The following is a 22,059-nucleotide window of genomic DNA, read 5'->3' as shown; positions in this document are numbered from 1 at the left end:
ATTCAACAACCTACATGTACATAGGACTCTAGGTCTCAAAATGAATGCACATGTTTGTAGTATGGTAGGTGAAACATAACCAAGTCAAGTGAGAAACAGGAGGGCTTTATTATAATAAATACACTTTTATTTCTTATTTTCTTCCACGCAGTTTAAGAAAACCAGACACTAGTATGAGTTGAAAGAATATCTCTGAGTTTGGAAACAGGTCTCTGCCTTTTCATCTGTGAAGGAGTGGCGACTGGAAAATCAAAGGCTGGCATTCAACTACTAGGTTATAAAGTGTTCTTATACACTGTTAATCGGGGTTTCATGTAAAAAGGGTATGAAGGCCCAAACAACTCATAGCCAAAAACACATGTTTAGATTTTGTATTCAAAAGGCTTCTAAACATCCCACTTCTAATTCCAATCACTAAGGACAAACTTTAGAAAGAAAAGGGAGAGTTCCTCTCCAAAAACTGAGCAAAGGAAAATAAAACTCTCTGGGTTATGAGTGAAGGGACAGAGGATTGACTAAATGACCTCATGCAAACACAGGTGAGTTTCAGCACAAGGGGGAAAATGCCCTGTAAATTTCAGAGCGGTATTTCTCCAGCGGGGGAGGGGAGAGAGGGGAAGAGGTACATTTCAGGGTGTGCCCACCCCCCATCCCACTTTGGAGAAGGGGTGAGCCATGCTACCAGTGGGAATGTGGTAGGTATGTCTCTAGAGTATTTGGAGACATTGAAAAAAAAAATCGATACAGTAGAAATTGACAGAACACTGCAAACCAACTATAATGGAAGAAAGAAAAATCATTAGAAAAAATTGAGAACTGTTACATTAAGAGACATCTTCCCAGTAGGTTTCCACTGACCCACTGCCAGCCTTTTTGAATTTTCAAAATGGCTTAGGCAAAGCTATACCCACATTAGACTTAATACTTAATGCTAATGAATATACTTCTCACTCAACTTGAGAAGCTTCCAAATCAGTGTACTGCAAACTGTTATAAACTGTCAATTGTAACACTGTCCCAAAGTATACAGAGGAGCTAAGTTTATCAAACTTAATAAAAAACATTATGAAACACTTGGTCTTACTTTGCTGATTTAACATTTCATTTTCACCATTAAGCATGCATAAAAAGCAACATAACCAAAGATAAAATAATCTAAAAGTTCTTCAAATTAGTCATCCATTATCTTTCAATTTTTTCTGAGCTAAAACAAAGAACATTACTCTCTATAAACAAGAGAATTTAAAAGCCTTCATGCCTTTGGCATTACTAGAATAGGGTATTTAAACTCTGTACCTTTGTTCACCATAAAACAGAAGTTACAGTAAAACCAAGTGGAAGCTCACAGACCCCACTGGCTAACAACTCCACTAATAATGTCAGCCTCTTGCCAAAAAAAAAAAAAAAAAAAAATTGTCATGCAGCTTGCAATTAATGTACCACAAATTTACCAGCCTGTATAATTTTATCAGTCTACCTTCCCCAGAGGAAGTAAACAGATAATAAAACTAATGAAGTCGTGTTTCTTGTCCACTCTCACCCAATACAAATCATTCCTTGTCCTCAGAGGACTGGATGCTGAGCTATTTACAGAACCATTCAAGTGTCTGGGTCAGTTAACCATAGAGGCAGAATTCTACGACATAGGGGTGTTCCTGAGTCATCAAAAGAGGGTCCTGGGAGTTCTCATCATGGCTCAGCAATTAACGAACCCAACTAGCATTTATGGATGTGGGTTGGGTCCCTGGCCTTGCTCAATGGGTTAAGGATCCAACGTTGCCATGAGCTGTGGCGTAGGTTGCAGACGTGGTTCGGATCTGGCGTTGCAGTGGCTCTGGCGTAGGCCGGTGGCTACAGATCTGACTGGACCCCTAGCCTGGGAACCTCCACGTGCCACGGGTGCAGCTATAAAAAAAGACAAAAAAGAGGATCCTACATTGTGAAGGATGGCCCCTTAAATCATCAGCAAGTACACATCAGGGGTTGATGGGCCTGTGTTCAAAACTGTTTTTCGTCAGGAGTTCCTGTTTTGGCTCAGCGGTAACAAACCCAACTAGTATACATAAGGATGTGGGTTCAACGCCTGGCCTTGCTTAGTGGGTTAAAGATCTGGCACTGCTGTGAGCTGCAGTATAGGTCACAGATGCAGCTTGGTGGACCCTGAGTTGCTGGGGCTGTGGGGTAGGCCAGCAGCTGCAGCTTCAATTCGACCCCTAGCCTGGGAACTTCCATATGCTGTGGGTGAGCCCCTTAAAAAGCAAAAAGAAAGAAAAAAGAAAACTGCTTTGCATCAACATTTCTGTACTCTCTGAAAACACCATGAAACACTCCACTTTAATGAGTAATGCAATAGATAAGAAAATACTCAGCATTTTAGTCCTATCCAGAGTAGACATCAGGAGACACATCCTTAGAGGGTAAGCAGCTGAAAGTTAGGCCAAGGCAAACAAAGCTGATTGGCCCTGTGCCTTCTGGAACTTGTGACCTCAGTATTTCTTCACGTTTGGCCCATGGCCCTCCTGACTTAGAATCACCTAGGGGACTTGCTCCAGGGAAGATCTTCTCCAGGAAACCAACATTTTAAGCTAGTAAGTAGCATCTCCTGATTTGTCCGGGAAATCTACATTTGTCACAAGCTCACCAAGGGTTTCCATCCCTTTGGCAAGGTCTTTACTCTTTAGCTCCCTTGGCACATGAATGTGCAGCATGTAAGAAAGGCTAATGCAACATCAAATGTTGGACCCCCCCCCCCAAAAAAAATATAGCAATGTCATTGGTTTAAAAGTGACAGACGAGTACAACCAACTGGGATCAACTCAGCCAACACCCACCGAGTAACACATCCTACCTGCACTTCATAATACTTTGCACCTTCAAATTGGCGATAAGGAGTTCCTGTTGTTTCTGCTGTTGTGGCACAGCAGAAACAATCTGACTAGTATCCATGAGGATGTGGGTTCGATTCCTGACATCACTCAGTGGCTCAGGGACCAGGCTTTGAAGTGAGCTGTGGTAGGTCTAAGACGCAGCTTAGATCCTACATTGCTGTGGCTGTGGCATAGGCCAGCATCTATAGCTCCAATTCCACCCCTAGCCTGGAAACCTCCATATGCCAACGGTGCCTAAAAAGAAAAAAAAAAAAAAAAAAAAAAACCTGGCAACAAGAATAAGCAAAACAGAACATAAGACACATAAGGAACTCTGAAGAAAATCCAAATCCATCATGACATGGGAACTTGCTTTGTGAAGCAGAATGGACTCATGGGGAAAGAGGACTTTCTTTTTATCCACTCACTTCATTCGGTGGGATAAGGAAGAAGACCCCTCCCCAAATCAGGTTTCTTCACTCTGGAATGCCTTCCCCAGCCCCAGGGTTCCCACAGACCCAACTTCCTTTTTCTCAGTTTCCCCTCCTGGCCTTTCCAGATCATTCTCTTCCCACCATGGAAGTTCTTAGAGGCTTTGCTGCATAAAACTCATCAAATGAAGCACATTCCATTTTCAAAGAGTAATACTACAAGGGCCTAATCCAACTATTTAATAGTAAAGCTACCAGGATGGTATGCTTAATACAACTGTTTAAACAGAATTGGAGGGCTTGCTCTAAATAAATTAAAAACTTAATGAAATATTCATGATTTTCCTGAATGAGGGCTTCCTTGAACCCATGTTCCCCTTTTAAAATCACACACACAGAACCAGTACACATCTAGACAAATGTCCCCAGTTAAATACCTTATTGCTATGAACCCACTCAAAAATGCCAAGACACCAGCCATTATAAATATTTTAGGCCACTGAAAACTGGAACCATGCCACTGGCTTATGGTGGTTAGGATGCTGTAGCTTAATGCTGACATTTGGCACGAAAAGCTTATGGTCTGAATCATGTTTCTTTTTTATGTAATTCTGGCTCGGGAATCCGATACAGAGCAGCTGAGAAATAAATGATGTTGCTGAGGCTGAAGATGAGGCACAGAAGTATGGCTCCGGCTATCTGAGGGAACAACAGGGGCTTGCAGTTGGCCAGGAGCCATTCCTTCCTCAGAGACTTGTCCAGAAGTATGGCTTCCATCTGCATGTGTGTGGCTAGGATCACACACACATGAAACAGCTGGTGACTGTGACCTAGAGCAAACACACAAAAGGCCACCAAGATCAGCAACAAAAAAGGCAGGGACTATTGACACAGGCTATGGCATGTAAGCTAAAAACAATATGTAGAGTGAAAGCAGCCAGATACAAGAGACCACATGTTGTGTGATTCCATTCATGCCAAATGTCCAGAAAAGGCAAATTCATAGATACAGAAAATAGATTAGTGGCTGCTTCAGGCAGGAGGTGGGAGCTGGGATTAACAGTTCATGAAGGATCTCACTGGAGTGATGAAAATGTTTTAGGGAGTTCCCATTGTGGGACAGCAGAAATGAATCTAACTAGTATATATGAGGATGCGGGTTCAACCCTGGCCTCGTTCAGTGGGTCAGGGATCCGGCATTGCCATGAGCTGAGCTGTAGGTCACAGACATGGCTCAGATTCCTCATTGCTGTGGCTGTGGCTGTGGCCAGCAGCTGTAGCTCTGATTTTACCCCTTGCATGGGGATTTCCATAGACCATGGGTAAGGCCCTAAAAGCAAAAAAAAAAAAAAAAAAAAAAAAAAACAAAAAAAAAAGAAAAAAGAAAAGAAAAGAAAAGAAAGAAAACGTTATAATGCTCATTTATCCCTCATTTATGCTGATGGTTGTAGAATGTGGTAAATTTACCAGAAAAAAATCATTGAACTGTATACTTGAAATTAGGGAATTAGGCATATGTAATTAGGCTTTAATACATTTATTTTTTAAATGTAATATGGGGAAAATAAAAAGGCCATCAGAGCAAACCAGATCCATTTTTAAAACAACTTATCTATCAGTCCTATTTTTTGGGTGTTTTTTTTTTTTTTTTTTTTTTTTTTTTTTTTTGTCTTTTTAAGGCCGCACCCGAGGCAGATGGATGTTCCCAGGCTAGAGGCTGAATTGGAGCTGTAGCCACCGGCCCACATCACAGCCACAGCAACACCAGATCCAAGCCTCATCTGTGACCTGTACCAGTTCACGGCACAACGCCGGATCCTTAACCCACTGAGCAAGGCCAGGGATCGCACCTGTGTCCTCATGGATGCTAGTCAGATTCCTTTTCACTGAGCCATGATGGGATCTCCAATCAGTTCTGTTTTTCACAGGAAAAAGTTAGGCATCATGCCTGCCAAAGGTTGCCTATTGAGAGTGGCACTCACTAAGCAGCTGAGATTCTGACTTCAGTACCAAAGGAGAGGCTAGTCACAGTTCCTGTTGGCTGCTATTGAGGTGCTCATCTCCCTACTGCTGGTTAATCCTAGATGTGAGCAGAGGCTCTTCCTCTCTGATGACCTGTAGGACCCCTGGTCACCAGGTTTGCATCTCCGGAGGGTGGCAGTCCAGTGGAGGGTGGTGGCAGTGAGCAGGGACCTGCTGATTTAGAGGTTGGTGAGAAAAGGAGTCCACTGCCCAGGATTGGACCGGCTTTGGGAGACAACCCTCAGAAACAGGAGTATGATGAGATGACCACGTGTTTCCTGGGCTGAACTGCATCGTCCCCTCCGAAATTCACATGTTGAAAGTCCTAACCCCCAGTACCTCAGAATGTGGAGATAAGGTCTTTGAGAGACAATTAAGTTAAAATGAGGTCACTAGCATCCTGGGACCCAGTGTAGTTGGTGTCCTTATAAGAAGAGGAGATGAGGGCGTGGGTGTACACAGAGGAGAGACCACGTGACCAGAATGGAGAAGGAGATGGGGGGGAGGCAAGCCAAGGAGAGACAAGCGGGAAGAAACCATCCCTGCTGAGGCCATGGCTTCACACTTCTAACCTCTAGAATGATGAGAAAGTACATTTCTGTTGTTTCAGTCACCCAGTCTGTGGTTCTTTGTTACGGCAGCCCTAGCAGACTACCACAACACGAGAGTTAAATATGGACTCTCCTTAGTTACAGAAAAGAAAAAAAAAAAGAATTCGGTGCTATACCTCCAGGACTTATCAGAGAGCAGGTATTCAATAACTGTCCCGCCATCCTCCGCCATCCTACCTGGCTGTTCCCTGGCTACATACATCCTGGCCTCTGTCACTGTACGATCACACGAACCTTGGCCTGTGGCTGGAGAACTTGCTGAAGACCTGCTTCTTTCCCTGCCCCTGCCCTCTGTTTGCAAAGACCCGCACTGGTTTCAGGGATGGGAATCCTCCCTGGGCTATTGGGCTGCTGCCGAGCACTCACCGATGTAGTCAAAGCGTCCAGGGGCCAGGCGCTCTGGCAGATGTGCAGAGTAGAAGAAAGAGGCCAGGAGGGTCATGGCCATGTGCTTCTGGTGGTACATGGTGGCTTCGTTCTGCGCACTCTCCCCAGGGAATAAGAACAGCTGCGGGTATTTAAAAAAAGTCAGGTCACTTAAAAAAGACACGTGCACCCCCGTGTTCATTGCAGCACTATTCACAATTTGCCAGGACATGGAAACAACCCAAATGTCCATCGACAGATGATTGGATTCGGAAGATGTGGTATATATACACAATGGAATACTACTCAGCCATAAAAAAGAATGACATAATGCCATTTGCAGCAACATGGATGGAACTAGAGAATCTCATACTGAGTAAAATGAGCCAGAAAGACAAAGACAAATACCATATGATATCACTTATAACTGGAATCCAATATCCAGCACAAATGAACATCTCCTCAGAAAAGAAAATCATGGACTTGGAAAAGAGACTTGTGGCTGCCTGATGGGAGGGGGAGGGAGTGGGAGGGATCGGGAGCTTGGGCTTATCAGACACAACTTAGAATAGATTTACAAGGAGATCCTGCTGAATAGCATTGAGAACTTTGTCTAGATACTCATGTTGCAACAGAACAAATGTGGGGGAAAAAATGTAATTGTAATGTATACATGTAAGGATAAACTGACCCCCTTGCTGTACAGTGGGAAAATAAAAAAAAATTATAAAAAAAAAAAAGTCAGGTCCTTTGGGGAGGCCTGCGGACATCTCTGCGCATGCGTGCAGCCTCAGTGGTCCAAGGCCCTCCCTCCTCGGGTCTGGCTGGGCTCCCCCCGGAGTGAGCTGGGACTGTGTGTGCAGAGGGCCCATTCTGAGTGTGACCAAGACCCAAGGCAACTGTATTTTATTTCATTTTTTAAAACTTTATTAGAATATAATTGACTACAAAGTTGTGTTAGGAGTTCCCATCGTGGCTCAGCAGAAATGAATCTGGCTAGCATCCATGAGGACACTGGTTCGATCCCTGGCCTCACTCAGTGGGTTAAGGATCCCGCGTTACCATGAGCTGTGGTGTAGCTTGCAGACATGGTTTGGATCTGACATTGCTGTGGCACAGGCCAGCAGCTACAGCTCTGATTTGGCCCCTATCCTGAGAACCTCCATATGCCACAGGTGCAGCCCTAAAAAGACATAACAAAACAAAACAAAAAAACCAAAGTTGTGTTAATTTCAGATGTACAGCAAAGTAAATCAGTTATACATATACATATATCCATTCCTTTTCAATTCTTTTCTGATATAGGTTATTACACAGTATTGAGTGAATTTCCCTGTGCCAAACAGTAGGTCCTTGTTACCCATCTATTTTATATATAGAGTGTGTATATATCAACCCCGACCCCATAATTTATGCTCCCCCCCCCATTTCCCCTTTGGTAAATTTAAGTTTGGTTTCAGAATCTTTGAGTCTGCTTCTGTTTTGTAAGTACTTTGTATCATTTCTATTAGATTCCATGTGTATATCAGTAGGCAATTGTATTGTAATCTCCCACATGCTTATGAGAGTCTCTGGGCTATTTAATTACCAAAAAAAAAAAAAAAAAGGAAAGGAAAACAAAAGTAAAGACAAAAGGAGAGGAAAAGAACCCTGTGAGATATAGTGCTACTCTTGTTTTCTGGAGGTAAAATGTAATTACAGTAAAAAATGGTCTATTCACACTTGACCTCACCTCTAACCAGCACATCCCTTGAATTGATGCTTCTAATTAAGGCTTTAAAGCCTAAAAATCCCAGGAAGGCCTTTGGAGTCATCAAAAAGTATTAATTACAACCACTATCCTGGTTTGGGTTAAGTACGGTTTTTGTATGAGTATTCTACATAGCAACGGCAGACACCAGCTATCGCAAGCACTAGGTCAGGCCTTTTACTTGCATCATTTCGTCAGAGCCCCAACAATGACCACAAGGCAGACTCCACGCCCTCCATTTTGCTGGTGAGGAAACTGGGCTGGAGGGTGACTTGCAAAGCATGGGTGAATAGTTAAATCAGGCTGATTCCAGAACCTGTGTGCTCAGCCCCTCGCCATTTGGAAAAAGCCACCTCCCTACCCCACCCCCCAAACCCTTTGCCAGGAGCAAAAGGAGCCCATACTGACAAGAGCCTTCACTGTATGCTTTGGTGGCCCGTGGGACCAGCTTGTTCTCCCTGCTCTGGTTTCCTGTGTGTGCTCTGTGTCCTTGAGGAAGGAGTAGGGGGATGGGCTGCATCCCACCACTGGGTCTCCCCCAGGCCCACACCTCCTAAGCATGGAGCACATGCTCAATGCCTCAGCTGCCGGAGCCGGCTTGGTCCTCGCCTTCACCCCTGGGCCCTGCCTTCTCAGCCGCATGCCTCTGACACTTTTGCTGCCTCTGGGAGAACAATTCCCTGAGCCAAGGCCTGGCATTGCTGATCCCATCAGATCTCTTTGTTTTGCTGGTTTGTTGTGTTTTTGTTTTTGGCTCCACTCAAGGCATGGGAAGTTCCCAGGCCAGGGATCAAACCGAGCCACAGCAGTGACAATGCCGAATCCTTAACTGCTAGGCTACCAGGGAACTCTTTCTTTATTTGATTAATCCTATCTACCCTGCTGTGAAATAGGAGATGTTAGCCTCATTTATAGATGAGGAAACAGGCTCAGAGAGTTTATGTTCATTGCCTAAAGTCACACAGCCAATGAGCAGTGGGACTGGGATCTGGATTCAAGTCCATCTGATTCGAGGTATTGACACCCCTCCTTGTCTTCCCTTCTCTACCCTCTTCCTTTGTGTTCTCCACCTAATTCCAGTATCTCCTTTAAGAGCTTCATTCACAACTTTTGCTTTGCTACTACTTGTACGCTAATTTGTTGAAAATATATAATAAGGCATGTATTGGACTCTGAGCACCAGCTAGCACTTTATACATTATCTCAGGTAATCCCACAGCCTGACAAAAGGAGATGTTATTACCATGTCATTTTACAGATGAGGAAAATCAATGCCTAGTGATGGGAGACAACAGGTCCAAAGTCTTGACGTGAGTAAGTATTAGAGATTTGCCTCCAGAGCCCGCTCTCCTGGTCTTTCTACTAAACCCCAGGCTGCCTCCCTTGCCCAGCCCTCCATGATTGTCCTCGAGCCCCCAGTCAGCACATCTCCTGTGGTTCCTCAGGGCCTCTGTGCTCATGCTGTCCCCTCTCTAGTCTGCAAGGGAGCACCTGGGGCTCAACCCAAGTGTGTCCCACTGTGATCAGGATGATGCTCCAACCCCGAGAGCTCAGGGCGCAACGGCTTCCCTGGTGCTGCCGACAGGGCCTTACCCTGGAGAAGATGGGGAGGGAGTCCCAGGTATACGGATAAGCAAAGGCCAAGACACGAAGGATCTTACAGAGCCCGGGCTTCCGGATCTCAAGAAACCTAAATCAGAGACAGAGAAGGAGAAATGAGCATGAAAGAGAGTTTCAGTAAATCACACACGCAGGCGTGCACATTAAAAATAACTGTGGGCAAGTAACCAACAGAAGGTAAGCATTTTGTACACGCTCCTCCTGTGGCCAGCAGCTTCTCTCCCAGCCCCCTCCACCTCTCCCAAAGTAAGAGCTTGGGGAATCAGCTCTGGGCACCATGAGAAGCATGGTACCAAGACAAAATCTGGGACAAGGCACTGAGAAGAAGCCCTTCAAGGACCAAGTTATCTAACTGCCAAAGAGCCTTCTAGAAGTCCGGTAACCACCAGGACCAGGAGATACGTGGGCGTGGGCAGGCCCATTGACACCAGCTCTGCAGGTGGGCGAGTGGCTCTGGAAAGGTTGAGATGCCTAACTCATCAAGGCCACCAGGTGATGACCCTGAAGACGTCCTGGGTGCAATTAGGTGTCTAATTACTTCAGAGTTTTCTGGAATATTTAGTAGCCCACACAGAGATGCTAGGCTAAGGAAACAGAGTAAGCATGGCCCTTCCTTCTCTCTTTCATCACCACTCCCACTGCCTCTAATGCAAAGATGTATGAAGACAACTTTAAAATGAGCAGTGCTGACTTTGCAAAAAAGGTAGGTCCTTGGAGTTCCCATTGTGGCTCAGCAGATTCCCAACCCGACTAGTATCCATGAGGATTTGGGTTCGATCCCTGGCCTCACTCAGTGTGTTAAGGATCCGGCATTGCCATGAGCTGTGGTGTAGGCTGCAGACTCAGCTCAGACCCCTCGTTGCTGTGGCTGTGGCACAGGCCAGCAGCTGTAGCTCTGATTCGACCACTAGCCTGGGAACCTCCATATGCTGCGGGTGTGGCCCAAAACAGACAAAAAAAAAAAAAAAAAGAAAAAGAAAGGCAGGTCCTCAGGATAGAACATGATGGGGGCCTCTGCTGTCTTGGGCCCTGCCTGAGGAGGAGGCAGCAACTATGGGTGCTCAGAGCCAGGCCGTACAGACATCAGGCTGGATCCCAGGAGGCTGGGGAGGGCAAGGAGAGGTTCACAAAACCATAGCCCTGAACTGGGCCTTGGGGAAGTGGAGGGAAGTGGGTGTGTGTATGTGTGTTGTGGGGGGGGGGTGGCTCATGCCCCCAGGCTGGGCCTGATGGCAGGGCAGGTACTCACTTTGATACCTGCAGTGTATCCCGGTGAGCTAGGCCCTCCCTCAGGGCCCACAGGGTTGCAGGGTGAGGCCAGAGGTGCCCACAACCAAAGGCTCGTGGGGTGGCTGTTCTGGGGCATTCCATAAGATGATGGAGGCACCAGGGCCCTCTCAGCCCCTCCCGACAGCTCTGCCCCTCATCACGCTCTCCAGGAGGGATGGAGTCTGGGTCCTATCGCTGCTCCTCACCTCTGTTTCCCCGACGCCTTGCCCCAGCCCACAAGCCTGCCCCTCACCCCCAAACACAGTCTGCTCCTCTCCGAGCTCAGGCCAATCACCCCTGCCAGGCAATCATGTCCTCTCTGAGCCGGTGCAGTCACCTGACTACAAGCCTCCCTGGGCCCATATCATTTAGTGAGGACCGTGGCAGAGATGTCCACCTTGGCCTCCTGGCGGCAGGTTGAGGAAGCCCCTCCCTCAAGGGCAGAGCTGGGTCTGCCCAGCTCTCCATCCCCAGCACCCAGCCCAGAAGTATGACTGGCCATGTTGCCAGCCTGCTGTGTCCTGCCCAGCCCTCAGGACAGCCCAGCCTGGGGACCCTTGTTCTGGGTAAGAGGGGCCCTGAGAAGCCCCTCATCCTCTAGAGATAAGTTCCAACTCTGCTCAAGTCCATGGGCATGTCTGTCCTTCTCCCCTGACCCTGTGGACACTGGGAGGAGAACCAAGAGAAACTCTAAGGGAAGGAGGAAGAGAAATAAAGGAATCTATTTTATTGCCCCCAGAACAGAACCCCAGCCTTGGAGGGAACCACAAACCCTGGGATAGGCGAAGGGCACAGGGTCGAGATCTGGCATCAGTGTTTGTCCTGGACACTCTGGGTCTGATCCTGGCCCTGCCCTTCCCTTTCGTGACCTTATCACCCAGCAGGTGATATAACCCTTGTGCACCTCAGAATCCTTACGTGTAACATGGGGAGCACATGGTACCGGTACCCCTCACAGGCTTGTTGCAAGAGTTTGATGAAATGATGCTCACGAGGAGCTTACAGATGTGCACAGCACAGAGTGACACTCATGAAACACAGCTTTAAGAACACATGTGCTATAGGATCCACCCCTTCCCCCCACCCCATCTTGTAGCTGCTCTGTACCAGAAAACAGGAACAGGAGGGAACAGATGAGTTCTGGGTGATTTGCCTAAAATCAGATGAGCTAATAAGAGGCAAAGCTAGGATTTACACCCTGGGGCTAGCTGGCAGCTGGCTTCACACCCCCTCCTCAGGCCACGACCCAGCCTTTGTGTTAGGGACAACCTTCTGCCCTGGGAGGCAAGCAGAACACACCCTCACTGGCCCAGGAACCAGGGCCTGTCTCAAGCAACAGGCTCCCCAATCTATGCTGGCAGGCCCTGTCAACCACAGCAAGCCCACTCCCTCCTTCCCCATGCACTGCCACCGCCTACCACCTCTGGGTGCAAAGAGGCTCGCTATGAAAGCACGCTCTTTCTGTGGCCACTTACACAGGAAGAAAGCTGGCTCTGGCTGGCGAGGGCCATCCCCCAAAGCATGGATTTCCTGTGACTTGAGATATTTCGCCCGGCCTGATAAAGTACTTCCCCAAGGGCAAACGGACCAGCCTCTCCAGCTGCAAAGCCGAGTCTACGGGGGAAAAAAAGGAGAAAAAGCAGAACAGAAGAGACACAGCAACAGAGAATAAAAGGCAGAAGGGCCAGCAGCCAGAGACAGTGGGCCTCCCACTACCAAGATGCAATTCCAAATAAAACCACTGGGTGTCGCCACAGACAGAGATTCGGAGAGGGAGGGGCGGGAGCCAGGCCATCCTTCAAAGTACCAGGTACCCCAAAGTCTCCAAAGCCCTGCCAGGTAATGCAATCCCTGTACCCCAGGACTGAGTGAGTTAGGGAGTCAGTCCTCCTCTGCCTGGAACCAAGTTGGCAGGAAACACTGGATATCAGGACAAGCTCTATCAAGAGAGGGTTGATACCAGTTGATGCTATTCTAAAACCTGATGAATCTTGCTGCAAAGAGAGGGAAGGATTTGCAAGCAAATTCTAGTGCTTGAAACAAGTGGGCCTTGGAAACATCATCTGCAGAGGTGTGTCTGTGTGCGTGTGTGTGTGTGCTGGTGGTGGTGGTGGGAGTGGGAGTTCTGGACACATTGTTGTGTGGGCAACACCACAGGAATGCGGACATTTCCATGTGCTAGCCCCAAGTCCCAGCAGCACTGTCACCTGGCTGAGCCCTCTGACCTTCAGATGTGTCTGAGAAGCACTGTCTGCTAAGCCTCCTGTCTCCAGCTCTGACCTCCAAACTCCCTTCTGGTCCTGCCCCATACCGCTCTGAGCTACCACAGCATGGCTGCTGTGGCATGGCCCTCACAGCACAGCAGCTCTGAGGATGAAAATGCATCTCTCCCTCACAGCACTGACCACAAGGCATTTCACTGAGCAAGTATTTGTCCAGACAAAGGTTGGAGGCTTTGGATGGATGAACAGAAAAGTGCCCACAGTGACTCATGAGGTACAGCAAACGTGGTACAAGTGACATTCCGGAGGGAGTGGCCGTGTTTCCTGGGCTTTCAGGGGGTCGCAGGTAGAAGTAAGCGGGGTCTCTGTCACCCCCACCTGGCTTTAAGAGCCACAGAGAGGTCACCCGTTCTGCATTCCCCCATCAAATGCTACAGAACAAGAATACAGTTTTCTAGAGCATGTTCATTTGAACAAAACTCTGTGATAGGAAGGATAAGGCGACCAGTCAGCAGAGTCTGAGGCTTCCTGTGTGGAATTTCCTCAAGGACATGTGTCGTAATGGAATGGATGCCATTCGGACCACGCCATTCTCGGACGCAGGTGGATAACCAAGGCATGACCCCTGAGGTCCATGGTCTCCTTCTGTGCCCAGGGAAGGTGGGGCTCAGCCACTCCCAGCCACAGCACAGGCTGATGGGGTGGGATGGAGAGGCAGGGCGGGCTTGGGGATGTGGGGAAGAAGGCAAGGTGAGAAATCTTGGAAAAGACACTGAGGCTGCTGTCATGTCACACCCGACCAAGAAGGAACCCAGGGGCCGTCTCCTCAGAAGCCCCTGTGTAAGGGCTGTGGCTGGCCCGAGGCCACCCAGCAAGTCTGTAAAATCAGGGCTCCTGGTGGCCCTAGCCCTCCACCATCGGCGTCCCTGGAATGTACTCAGGGCCAGAGTCACTCCCCGCGTACGAGTCCCCCTCCTCACTCCTCAGACACTGAGGACAAAGACAGAGAATGAAAACAAAGGGAAGAGGCCTGCTAAGAGCCAGGGAAGCACCGACACGGAAAGAGAGAGGACAAGATGGGCAGGAAGGCGGCTGGGCCCACAGTGGGACATCCCACTCTACCCTGGGTTCCGAGCCCCTTATAAGTGGTTGGTAACACGCCCGGAAGCCCAGCAGGGAGCTGAGTCCACAGAACTGTCTTCCTACAAAGTTTAGCTTACTGTCCTTCCAGAGCACAGGGCCAGTGCTCGGTCAGACACACAAGATGCTCTCAATCCCCGGCCACCTCTGCAGCCCCTCTTCAGCCTCTCACCCCCTTCTAGCCCTGTGAACACCGGCAACCCTGAAGCTCCCTGCTGCCTCCCAATGCTGTCCCATCCTCTCCAAGCCCTCGCACTTGCTCAGGTGTAGGCTCTGGCCAAAAGGCGTTTTCTCCTCTCCAGCTAAAGTGTCCAGCCTTCCTCAATCCTCAGTCCTAAAGCCACTTTGCAGAACCCTGGGTATCAAAGCAGGTTCATTTTGTACTATTATTATATGCTTATGTGATATTATGTAATGTTACACATTAAAGGCCTTTTCCTCTGGCTTTTAAAGGAAATGATGGCTCCATCTGGACTTTCAGGAGTCTGCTGTCTGCCTCTTATACTGCATGGAGTATTTTCTGAGGACAAAGACTGAGATTCACTCATCCCTGTATTCTCAGATCTGGGTGGGTAGATGGATTGATGGAAGGATGGATAGACAGATGGATGAATGGGTAGATAGATGGGTAAATAGGTGGGTGAATGAATGGATGAATGGGTAGGTGGATGGATAGATAAATAGATGGGTGGATGCATGGATGGGGGTAGATGGATAGATGGATGGAAAGATGGATGAATGGGCAGATGGATGGGTAAATAGGTGGGTGAATGAATGGATAGGTGGGTAGATGGATGATTTGATGGATGGATGTGTGGGTAGGTGGATGGACAGATGGATGGATGAAATAGCCACAGAGGCACCCCATAAATAAACAGAAACAATCCATTTCATTGACAAGGGAGAATCCCCAAACATGGCACTCAAGAGATTCCTGGCCAACCTGCCCTGGTAAATAAGTTTGTCCAGAGGTACCAGGAATGCCACATCCAAAAGACCCAGTCATTGTATCTGAAAAATCAAGGAGGACTCTTGGCTAGAAGAAAATAATATATTCTCATGGCTTATCAGTGATTCAGGAAGCTTTAGGAAAAAAAAAAAAAAAAAAAGCAGCAAATGTTCCAAGAATGCATTGGAAGCTCCTGGGAAAGCAGTCCTGGATCAGGAACTGTGGGACTGCTCCTTCCACACCCACGGAGCCCTCCCTGTCCCATCAGCTTACACTGCTCACCTCACTCTGATCCTAAGTTCCAAACATTGGAGTCACACAGCCTTGCAGGAGCTAACCAGACAGGACAGTGGCTCATCCAAGGACCTAATACAAGTGTGTCCTTGGCCCAGGCCTGTCTGTAAGCGCCCCCATCTAGGCACTGTGCCTCTGGGCCATGCTTCATCTCCCTTGGGCTGTTTTAGCAGCAATGTTCCTTTTCTATGGATGTTATGCCTTGTCGCCCCCAAGACAGGGACCGATCCCCTTCTCTCCCCGCTACAGGTGCAACCCTCACAGCTCTGGCCTGGCACAGAGGTTGCACTTCAGAAAGAGCTTTTCAGAGTTCCTGTTGTGGCTCAGCGGTAACGAAACCAACTAGTATCCGTGAGGATGCAGGTTCGTTCCCTGGCCTGGCCCACTGGGTTAAGGATCCGGAATTGCCATGAGCTGTGGTGTAGGTCGCAGACATGGCTCAGATCCTGAGTTGCTGTGGCTGTGGTGTAGCTGTAACTGTAGCTCCAATTTGACCCCCGGCCCGGGAACCTCCATATGCTGTGGGTGAGGCCCTAAAAAAAAAAAAGAAAGAAAAGAAAAGAAAGAGCTTTTCATCACCAGGGCCCCTGAGGAATTGGGGGAGAAGGAAACAAGAACTATCCATGACTTTTGATTCTATTTTCTATCCTCTGGGCAGACCCTCTCTCCTCACAGTTTGAAGGGGTGCCCTATGAGCTCCAGGAGAGGGAAGAGGGCATTTGCTCCCATTCCCATCCCAGGCCTTCCATAGGATGAAGCAACACAAAACCCAGCCCTGAGCCTGAACATGGAAACAAGACTCACTCCCATGGGAAGCAGCTCCATGTGTCCTACCTGCCTTAGGACAGGTAAGGGGAAGGCCAGGTGGAGCAAGCATTCCTCATGCTGTCATTTTTTTTTTTTTAGGGGTGCACCCGTGGCATATGAAAGTTCCCAGGCTAGGGGTCAAATCAGAGCTATAGCTGCCGGCCTACACCACAGCTGCAGCAACGCAGGATCTTAGCTTCATCTTCAAGCTACACCACAGCTCATGGCAGTGCCAAAACCTTAACCTACTGAGCGAGACCAGGGATTGAACCTGCAACCTCACAGATACTAGTCAGGTTCGTTAACCACTGAGCCACGAAGGGAACTCCCTGTTATTTGATTTTTAAAGAAAACCAGAGTTCCCATCATGGTGCAGTAGAAACAAATCCGACTAGGAACCGTGAGGTTACGGGTTCAATCCCTGGCCTTGCTCAGTGGGTTAAGGATTTGGCGTCGCTGTGAGCTGTGGTGTAGGTCGCAGACGCAGCTCGGATCTGGCGTTGCCGTGGCTGTGGTGTAGGCCAGCAACTGTAGCTCCGATTCGACCCCTAGCCTGAGAACCTCCATATGCTGCGGATGCGGCCCTAAAAAGCAAAAAAAAAAAAAAAAAAAAAAAAAAGATTTTTAAAGAAAACCAGCCTATCAAGTTTGGGACACTTGCCCACCTCTAGGTCCCACAAAACCTAAGTGTCATCTCAAAAAAACCACAGCCAAAATCATCACCAAGAAGATGCAGAAGCATACCTCTGCCTCCCTGTTTTCTCCCAGGGATGGGAGAGTGGACAGGTGCCTGGAATAAGGATTCTTTGAGGCGAGCAACAGTCTACGAGGGAGGCTCAAACCGGTTCAATGGGATCGGGGGTCGGGGGACTGATGGCCGGGGTGACTGCCAGCCTCCCTTGGCACTCTTCCTAACCCACCATGGAAGCCCTCAGCACCTGGCACCACCTACATAGGGATGTTACCCCACCACCACCATTCGAGAGGATTCCTGAGTAATTTGGAGTAGTTCACTTTTACAAAGAGCTGAATAAACCAGAGTAATTATCTTCAAAACAGCACCTCTTATACTCATACCCCAGTAAGCTTCCTTGAGTGAAAGAAAAACACAGAAGGAATTAGAGCCAGTGAGCTGGGCATGACTCACGGCCCAGGACTTCCCCTGGGGATGTTGGACATTTGAGTATCATGTGTCACATGGCATCTCTGGTTTTACTGCACTTTGCTTTACTGTGGTTTTTGCTAATTGAAGGTCTGTGGCAACCCTGTGTGGTCAGATGACAGCATTTTTTTTAGCAATGGAGTATTTTTTAATTAAGATGTATACTTTGTTTCTTTAGACATAAAGCTACTGCATGCTTAACTGATTACAATATAGTGTACATGTAATTTTTTTTTTTTTGTCCTTTTGCCTTTTCTTGGGCTGCTCCTGCAGCATATGGAGGTTCCCAGGCTAGGAGTCGAATCGGAGCTATAGCCACCGGCCTACGCCAGAGCCACAGCAACGCGGGACCTGAGCCACGTCTGCAACCTACACCACAGCTCACAGCAACGCCAGATCCTTAACTCACTGAGCAAGGCCAGGGATCGAACTCCCAACCTCATGGTTCCTAGTTGGATTCGTTAACCACTGAGCCATGACGTGAACTCCCAGTGCACATGTAATTTTATGTGCACTGGGAAACCAAAAAAGCTCATGTGATTCGCCTTATTGCAATGTTGACTTTATTCTGGAACTGAACCTGCAGGGTCTCCAAGGTGTGCCTGTATCTAGAGGCAGCCCCTCAGTTCCTACCAGCAGGCTGCCCATGGTAGGGACTGAACATCTCAGATACAGACACACCTCGGGGGGCCTCTTCTGGGCTGGGCTTGTGCTAGGTGTTCTGGATATATAACATGTAATCGTTATGCCCATCTCCCACGGTAGCCGTGTTGGCCTCATTTTGTAGATGAGCAAACCGAAGTTCAAGGAGGTAAGTGACTTGTCCGGCAACAGGACCAGCTCCATACTTTGCAGGGCCCAGAGCAAAAGGAAAGTACAGGATCCCCTTGTTCGAAAGTCATCATAAGTATTTCAGGGCAACTACAGCAGGGCATTCAAGCGAGGTGCCCTCTGGATCACGGGGTCCTGAGCGACGGCACAGGCTGCATGTCCATGAAGCTGGTCCTGTCCAGCCCTTGGAAACCCATTTGGAACTGAGTCCCAGGCTCCCAAGTGCCTCATCTGCTGTCCCCTCCAAAGGTCCAGGGAGCTGCGGGCTCGCTGCCACCCCCTCCCCCGCCACCATACCTGCCCTGTCCCATCTGAGATAGAACAGCTGAGTACCTGGAGTAGCAGGAGAGGCCAGTGCTGACGACGGTGTTCAGCACGGCCAGGGCCACGTAGTAGTCGTGAAAGGTGGTGCACACCAGCGTGTCTGGGAACACATACGCAGAGTAGGCGATGGCCGAGCCTGGGGAAGAAAAACCGGCCTTGGGCAGGAAGCGGGACTCAGCGCTGGCTACAGGAAGACCATCAGCCAGCGTGTGTACTGAGTCCTCACCACCACCCCCACCCCAAGACAGCGGGTCTGCCGCTCTGCCCTTGCTCATGCCATCACCCTCCCAGCATGTGCTCCCCCACTTCCCTGCCTACCCGGATCCCACCCTGAGAAGGTTCTGTGAGGCCAGCACTGCACCAAGGCTTGACCTTTATTAACTCACATGACCTTTACAACCACGCATTGACGTCAATCCTGCACTGAGCCTCATTTCACAGATGAGGAAACAGAGGGACAGAGAGGTTTAGTAACCCACCCAGGGGCAAACAGCTAGAGAGTAGCAAAGCCAGGCTTCAAATGCAGGCTGTTCAGCGATGGTCCCTGCTTTCAACCATGTGCTACGGCCCATGATGACATCCCCATGTGCTCAGCTCTGCTCTGTGTGCATATCTCACCCACCCAATGACATGGCTGCTCCAGGCAGGGCCAACAAGGCTGCCGGGTGGAGGGGCTTGCTGAGGCTGTGGGCTGGGGGACTGGCCAGCTGACAGGCTAGCCTCTGCGTTTTGTTTTGTTTTAGGTTTTGGAGTTTGTGAGAAGACAGTTACTGAAGGGGCTTCTAGAGACTTGCCTGCTGTAGCTTTTATTTGAAAGAACAGGGGCGATCACTGTCCTTTTCAAAGGGGGCAGGTGTGTCCAGGGGCCTGGACCAGAGGGCCTCTCCAGGCGCCCTCACCTGCTGAGGTCCTTTCTGGAAAAGGCAGCCACAGACCCGTCAGCACAGGTCCTAAGGTCACTAGTTAGCTACAGACAGAGAGAACCCTGGAGTCCTCGCTCAAGGCTGAAACAGGCCTCACGCAAGTTCAACCTCGGCCTCTGACCCCATTTGACATACAGCCTAGTGAAGCCAGGTGATGTGATGCGCCCAGGGTCACACAGGTGGAAGGGGCTCCATGGTCCCCACTTCCGAGGCTGCCTGTGGGATTCCAGCTGGGAACTGCCTCCAGTGGGGCAGACAGACTAGACTCTCTTGTCAGCCTGATACTATGGAGAGGGTCCCTTCTGGACCAGGATGCATCTGCTCTGTGTATATTGACTAGAGTCATGCTCCTTGGGTGGCACGAAAGGCAGGGAGCCTGCCAAAAACCACAGCAGAAAGCAAAATTGATGAGTGCCTCCAGGCGGGATCCAGTGTGAGTAGGTGTTCAGGATGGGCGGGCGTCTGGCAAAGTGGCTGATGTTGGAAGTATCCTTGGGAGATGGGAGATTCTGACAGGTGCCTGAGGGCAGGGAGGGCTTTCCAGGGAGCAGCAGCAGGAGACAGACTTAGGAAAGTGAACTTCCTCTTTTAGGCAATTGGGAGCCACTGAAAGTTCTTGAGTGGAGAGTAAGATGGCCAAAACCCAGTGAAAATGCATAGGAGAGCAGTTCCCGTCATGGCGCAGTGGAAACAAATCCGACTAGGAACCATGAAGTTTTGAGTTCAATCCCTGGCCTTGCTCAGTGGGTTAAGGATCTGGCATTGCCGTGAGCTGTGGTGTAGGTTGCAGACTTGGCTTGGATACCACATTGCCGTGGCTGTGGCGAAGGCCAGCAGCAACAGCTCTGATTTGACCCCTAGCCTGGGAACCTCCATATGCCGCAGGTGCAGCCCTAAGACAAACACACACACACACACACACACAAAGAAAGAAAATGCATAGGAGGACCTAGAGGGAGGGAAACAGCTGGATATGGGGGAGGAAGCCGACCAAACGCCACCCTCCAGGGATTGGAGTTTCCACAGGGTAGGGAGGAGGAGAGGCAGCTGCAGACAAGGGAGCTGGGAGTCCTGGGTGGAACCCACAGGCTTTCTCAACTGACAAGACCTTCCTTTCAGGTTTACAGAATGCCAGGCTCTGGGCTATGGACTGGAAAACCAGATGAAAAAGATGCGCAACTGTCAGGGAGCTGTTCCCAGTGAGGAGCAGAAGTGAGGGAACCACTGGAAAAGCTCCACAGAGGTGGATCCAGGCACAGGCACTTGGAGGACGCTGCAGGCAGGGGCCCCCGAGGCTCCCAGGCTCTGGCTTTTGCCATTTCCAAGACGTTTGACTGGGGTAACTTATCTTGACTGTGCCCCATCTTCTCACCTACAGCGAGACGTAGTGACAGTCCCCACCCCGGGGGCCTGCTGTCAGGGTTAACTAGACAGTCATGGTAATTGCTACCTTCTGACATTTTCTAAGTGCCTAGCATTGCCCAACGTGCTTCATTTAAAGGACTCATTTCATCTCATAACACTCCTATGAGGAAGATATTATGCCAATTTTTAGGATGAGAGAATTGAGGCTTGAAGGGGTTGAGAAACTTGCCCAGGAGATTATATAAAGCTATTTGGGGTGGTGGCCCTTAAGCCCCCAAGCCCACATGATGCTACGCTTGATGATGGGTGTGGGGCACTCAGCATGGGGCCCAGTGTGCAGTGATGATTCCACAACACTTGGGGCTGGGACAGGTGACTGAAGGCTATGTGAGCTGCCGGGTTAAGGAGTTAGAACTTTATTCCACGTAATGGGGAACCTGGAAAGGTTTAAGTGGGAGGGGCGCCAGGGCCAGAAAGCCTTAGGAAACTTCCCCAGGGCAGCTGAGTGGAGCCCAAGGGACAGCGTGAGGGTCTGAGGGGAGCCAACAGAGAGAGGGGGAAGCCCATTTGAGAAGCATGCGGGAGAAATACAACTGAGCTTGCCAGCTGATAGACAGGACTGCCAAGTGGGGTGGGCGGGGACTACGAAGCAGGAGAACTAGGGTATTCTAAGCTTTCTGACTTAAGGGGGTGGAGATACGAGAGGCGGGGTGGCGAGGATGTGGACAGTCTCAGGGCTGCACGTGGCGTGGCTCTGGGAGTGCCTCCACCAGAGGTGTTAGGGGTGGTGTGGGCTCAGAGCTCTCCCGCAGAGCCTGACTGTGGAAGAGCAGAGTCCGGAGGATGCACTTTGAGCACAGGTGCCAGTGGAGGAGGGCGGAGGAAAGGGAGCCAGCAAAGCAGAATGAAAATGTGGACAGGTCTGGGGAGAGCTAAGAGGGAGGGATGGAAGAGGGGTCAGAGAAGGGGTGGGGCAGCTTGTATCAAAGGCTGGGGAGAGAGCCACGGGGCGGGGCTGTGTGGGTCCTGAGTCAGGGCGAGGCTGGGGCCTCTGCAACCAGAGTTTAAGCAGTCGGTGGGGAAGGGACAGCAGAGCATGGAGGAGT

General features: G+C 49.4%; 1 protein-coding gene across 14 annotated transcripts in view; it reads right to left on the bottom strand.

The window, feature by feature from the left end:
* The window catches only part of PAQR5 (progestin and adipoQ receptor family member 5), an 80,200-nt gene continuing 58,226 nt past the window's right edge, over positions 86-22,059 (bottom strand). For 10 of the 14 annotated variants that reach the window (XM_021100579.1, XM_021100603.1, XM_021100597.1 and 7 more), the window contains 4 exons: positions 18,675-18,849; positions 9,641-9,737; positions 6,298-6,439; positions 86-4,128 (listed from right to left, as the gene is read on the bottom strand). In XM_021100579.1, the coding sequence (XP_020956238.1) occupies positions 3,887-4,128; positions 6,298-6,439; positions 9,641-9,737; positions 18,675-18,849 (656 nt within the window). In that variant the 3' untranslated portion in view covers positions 86-3,886. The remainder of the gene's footprint in view (positions 4,129-6,297; positions 6,440-9,640; positions 9,738-18,674; positions 18,850-22,059) is intronic. The other 4 variants (XM_021100585.1, XM_013993339.2, XM_021100643.1 and 1 more) reach the window with 2 other exon arrangements.

The sequence above is a fragment of the Sus scrofa genome, chromosome 1 (assembly GCF_000003025.6).
Source record: "Sus scrofa isolate TJ Tabasco breed Duroc chromosome 1, Sscrofa11.1, whole genome shotgun sequence".
Lineage (NCBI taxonomy): Eukaryota > Metazoa > Chordata > Mammalia > Artiodactyla > Suidae > Sus > Sus scrofa.
This window is presented reverse-complemented; position numbering and strand designations above follow the sequence as displayed.